Here is a 5,556-nt window from a genome sequence, read left to right as displayed (position 1 = left end):
AAACAGATAGCACTTGGGGGAGCTGTGCATAGTAACCATTCAGCTTATATCTTCGAGCTGTTAAGTTGGGCTTTGAAAATGAAATCTAAGAGGTGATTGGTTACTGTGTACAGCTGCTCCAGCCATAGTACATCTTCCACTCTGCATTTTGCCCTCCATAGCTCTACTAATCCTAAACGAATTGGCACAGCGCCACCTAATGGCGGGAAGGCATAAATCTCGTGCACATACAAAGGGATGCAAAGGATGCTCTCTGCATGGAGTAGTGCCCCGCCCCCTCCCGCTCCTCCCTGCTTGTCGGAGGTACCCGGGCCGTGTAGTTGATGTTTCAACAGGAAGGCAGAGGAGCCGTGCTGGGTGTGCTGAGGGAGGGCAGTATGTCCCGATATTCGGACTGGTTATATGGAGGGGTGGACCCCAGCCTGGCCGGCAATGGGGGGCCCGAGTGTGCTTCCTTTTTACCGAGCACACAGCGACTTGTGGAGAGCCTGGTGCTGCTCATCGTGTCCGCGGGGGAGATCGGGCTTTCCCTCAGCAGGATCGTCCGCAACAAGAACGGGGAAGGCGGGCTACCCGCTGTGTGCGACCGGCCGGACAGTCTGGGGAAGAACCTGTTGTTGGTGGCGCTCTGCCTCACCTTTGGGGTGGAGGTCGGCTTTAAGTTCGCCACCAGGACTGTCATTTACTTGTTAAATCCCTGTCATGTGGTCACCATGCTGCAGGTCAGTATCACACCTCTACCTCCACATCACACCTCTACCTCCACATCACACATATATATATATATATATATATATATATATATATATATATATATATATATATATATATATATATATATATATATACACCTCCTAATCCTACCTACACCTCATATAACCCTACTACCTGTACCTACACCTTTTATATGTAACAAAAGCTTGCCACCACTCTCATTTATAGCTGGCAGTAAGCAGCATTGGGAGGCTAAAAAAGGTACCAACAAGTGTCTGGGGAATGCCCAGGAAAAAGCCAAAGTCTACTTACCACCAGCTTGCAGACAACCAAATTGACCTATATAACAGTAAGCGTTAAAAAAGGGGTTTATTTGGTTGTCTGCAAGCTGGTGGTAAGTAGACTTTGGCTTTTTCCTGGGCATTCCCCAGACCTTTTATATATACCCTACCTCTGCCTGTACATACACCTCCTAATCCTACCTACACCTCATATAACCCTACTACCTGTACCTACACCTTTTATATATATATATCCTACCTCTGCCTGTACATACACCTCCTAATCCTACCTACACCTCATATAACCCTACTACCTGTACCTACACCTTTTGTGTATATATATATCCTACCTCTGCCTGTACATACACCTCCTAATCCTACCTACACCTCATATAACCCTACTACCTGTACCTACACCTTTTGTATATATATATATATATCCTACCTCTGCCTGTACATACACCTCCTAATCCTACCTACACCTCATATAACCCTACTACCTGTACCTACACCTTTTTATATATATATATCCTAACTCTGCCTGTACATACACCTCCTAATCCTACCTACACCTCATATAACCCTACTACCTGTACCTACACCTTTTATATATATCCTAACTCTGCCTGTACATACACCTCCTAATCCTACCTACACCTCATATAACCCTACTACCTGTACCTACACCTTTTATATATATCCTACCTCTGCCTGTACATACACCTCCTAATCCTACCTACACCTCATATAACCCTACTACCTGCACCTACACCTTTTATATATACCCTACCTCTGCCTGTACATACACCTAATTCTACCTACACCTCATATAACCCTACTACCTGTACCTACCTGTACCTACACCTTTTATATATACCCTACCTCTGCCTGTACATACACCTCCTAATCCTACCTACACCTCATATAACTGTGCACAGCTGCTCCAGCCTTAGTACATCTTCAACTCTGTATTTTGCCCTCCATAGCTCTACTAGTCTACTTCTACCTGTACCTACACCTCATATAACCCTACTTTTACAAAAAAAACCCGGGAAAAAAAAAAATATATGCAGGACCAGAATTGGATCGCATCGGGTGTTCGCACCCATGTGATTCGATTCCTGTCCGAATTGACAGTTCACACTGCCATATGCAAACTGTTCGGGGGGTGTCATTAACTTTGTATTGTGTGTATGTATATGTGTGTATGTATGTATGTATGTATATATATATATATATATATATATATATATATATATATATATATATATATACATATACATATACATATACATATATATATATATATATATATATATATTATAATATAATATGAGAATATGAATGATAACACAAAAACATTTCTTTCACTCATGGTTAGTTTGGCTGAAGCCATTTATTATCAATCAGCTGATTACTCTTTTCAGATTATAATGACAACAAAAACTACCCAAATGACCCTGATCAAAGGTTAACATACCCTGGTGATTTTGGCCTGACATGCACACAAGTTGACACAAAGGGGTTTGAATGGCTATTAAAGGTAACCATCTTCACCTGTGATCTGTTTGCTGGTAATTAGTGTGTGTATAAAATGTCAACGAGTTTCTGGACTCCTGACAGACCCTTGCAGCTTTCATCCAGTGCTGCGCTGACGTTTCTGGATTCTGGGGGAAAGCAAAAGAATTGTTAAAGTGGGAAAAGGTAGTTGAACTGTATAAAACACGAAAAGGATATAAAAAGATATCCAAGGAATTGAGAATGTCAGTCAGCAGTGTTCAATCTCTAATCAAGAAGTGGAAAATGAGGGGTTCTGTTGAAACCAAACCACGGTCAGGTAGACCAACTAACGTTTCAGCCACTACTGCCAGGAAAATTGTTTGGGATGCAAAGAAAAACCCACAAATAACTTCAGGTGAAATACAGGACTCTCTGAAAACATGTGGTGTGGCTGTTTCAAGATGCACAATAAGGAGGCATTTGAAGAAAGATGGGCTGCATGGTCCAGTCGCCAAACAGCACAGAGACAAGCCTCAAACCTTCTGGTACAAAGTCATTTGGAGTAATGAGACCAAAATTGAGCTTTTTGGCCACAACTATAAACGTTACATTTGGAGAGGAGTCAACAAGGCCTATGATGAAAGGTACACCATTCCTACTGTGAAACACGGAGGTGGATCGCTGATGTTTTGGGGATGTGTGAACTACAAAGACACAGGAAATTTGGTCAAAATTGATGGCAAGATGAATGCAGTATGTTATCAAAAAATACTGGAGGAACATTTATCAGCAAGGAAGCTGCGCATGGGACGTACTTGGACATTCCAACATGACAATGATCCAAAACACAAGGCCAAGTCGATCTGTCATTGGCAACAGCAGAATAAAGTGAAGGTTCTGGAGTGGACTTCTGTCTCCTGACCTCAGTATCATTGAGCCACTCTGGGGGGATCTCAAATGGGCAGTTCATGCAAGACAGCCCAAGAATTTACAGGAACTGGAGGCTTTTTGCTAAGAGGAATGGGCAGCTTTACCATCTGAGAAGATAAAGAGCCTCATCCACAAATACCACAAAAGACTTCAAGCTGTCATACTCGGTATTAAGAATTGGGGTATGTAAACTTTTGATCAGGGTCATTTGGGTAGGTTTCTGTTAAAAAGAGTAAACACAGTTAATGAATGGCTTCAGCCAAACACTAACCATGAGTGAAAGAAACGTTTGTGTTATCATTCATATTCTCTGAAATATGGGCAAGAAATCATAAATCCTGCCAGGGATATATATGAGGTGTAGGTAGAGGTGTGTTTACAGGTAGAAGTAGGGTTATATGGGGTATAGGTACAGGTAGGGTGAGAGATTATAGATATCTATAATCACTCACCCTACCTGTACCTATACCTCATATAACCCTACTTCTACCTGTAAATACACCTCATATATACTCTGCCTGTACCTACACCTCCTAATCCAACCTCTACCTACACCTCATATAATCCTACTTCTACCTGTACATACACCTTCTATTCTTACTACTACCTGTACCTACACCTCATATAACCCTACCTGTACCTACTTGTCTACCTGTACATACACCTCCTAATTCTACCTGTACCTACACCACATATAAACCTACCTCTCCTTGTACATACACCTCCTAATCCTACCTTTACCTGCCCTTATACCTCATATAACCCTACCTAAGCTGTACATATACTTCCAATACCCCCTCCTTACCAGTAGCTGTTGGCATACACTAGAATAGACCGTGACATGAGGATATGTGTTGGAGGAGAAAGCAGTGTGTGCTTTGTATGAAGACAACAATGTTTCTCATATTCTGTTTGGATCTGAATGGAGAACGGAGGAGGTCTGGGGAGGAGGAATCATCCAACATGCTTTTGATCAGCAAACCTAGGTGTTGGGTGAAACTGGGTATCATCCTGTGATCTTATCATTTGCTTCTGATAAATCCCCTGACACCTGTAGTCCCAGATGTGCTGTTGTTCTCTTGTCACTGTAGGCGGTCTCGATCTGAGGGCCCATTCACACGTTTTGTATGTATGTGTTACAGCAGTCCATTCATTTTTAATGAGCTGGCTTAATACTTTATTACACCTGCAGCATCCACAACACATGCTGTGTGTATTGTGGAGCATTGTACTGCAGGTGTAATGGGGTGTTGTTATAAATGCAGGGCACAGTCAGTCGTGCTTTAATGTACCTTGTTTAAGGCAACTTGTCTGAGTGAATGGGCCCTATGTGTGGGGCTGGGGATGACATGTATAAATCTAATCTATAAGCAGGATCTGTATGCTGGACCTATGCATCAGACGCGGCTCTCATTTAATGGGTGTGGTGCAACACATAGTCTACAGATGCTTAAAGATACGCAGCTCAATGCACATGTGTTTATCTGACATTTTGTTAACGAATCTGAAAAACAAGAAACCATCAGATTGTTTGTTTCTTTAATTTTTCAGCCTCTAGTGGGATGAAAACAAGGATATGGTTATTGGGGGAGATTTACTAAAACTGTTGCACACAGAATCTGGTGCCGCTCTTCATAGTAACCAATCGACTTCTAATGTACAGCTGCACAAGATTCTGTGTACACCAGTTTTAGTAAATCTCTGTTACTGTTACTATGGGTTATCATTCTTTTAGGCATTTCTAAAAAAAAAAAAAAAAAAAGGCTTTTTAACCACTTCAATATCGGGCCCTTTTACCCTCTTCTTGCCCAGACTAATTTTCAGCTTTAAGCGCTGTTGCTCTTTTATAATAGTAATTGCGCGGTCATGCATTATTGTACCCATATGACGTTTTTGGGGTTTTTTTTCCACACAAATGAAGCTTTCTTTTTTGTGGTATTTAATCACCACTGGGTCTTTTTTATTTTTTGCTAAACTTTTGAAATTACAAAAGTTTGCAAATCCTCTTTCTTCATACATTTAGGCCAAAATGTATTCTTCTACCTTTCTTTGGTGAAAATAACCCAAATCAGTGTATAGCATTTAGTCTGTAGGACAGTTAGAGTCCATAAACTATGGTATATATCTGAAA

The 5,556-nt window shown here is 41.3% G+C and overlaps 1 protein-coding gene across 1 annotated transcript in view; it reads left to right on the top strand.

Annotated features, from left to right (window-relative positions):
- The first annotated feature begins 268 nt into the window (after window positions 1-268).
- TMEM164 (transmembrane protein 164) overlaps window positions 269-5,556 on the top strand; it is a 166,193-nt gene continuing 160,905 nt past the window's right edge. Inside the window, exon 1 of the mRNA XM_073599366.1 lies at window positions 269-722. Coding sequence (XP_073455467.1) covers window positions 324-722 — 399 coding nt within the window. The 5' untranslated portion in view covers window positions 269-323. The remainder of the gene's footprint in view (window positions 723-5,556) is intronic.

This window comes from Aquarana catesbeiana, linkage group LG09, assembly GCF_042186555.1.
Source record: "Aquarana catesbeiana isolate 2022-GZ linkage group LG09, ASM4218655v1, whole genome shotgun sequence".
NCBI classification, from domain to species: Eukaryota; Metazoa; Chordata; class Amphibia; order Anura; family Ranidae; genus Aquarana; species Aquarana catesbeiana.
The sequence above is the reverse complement of the archived record's forward strand: the minus strand, read 5'-3'. Positions and strand labels throughout refer to the sequence as shown.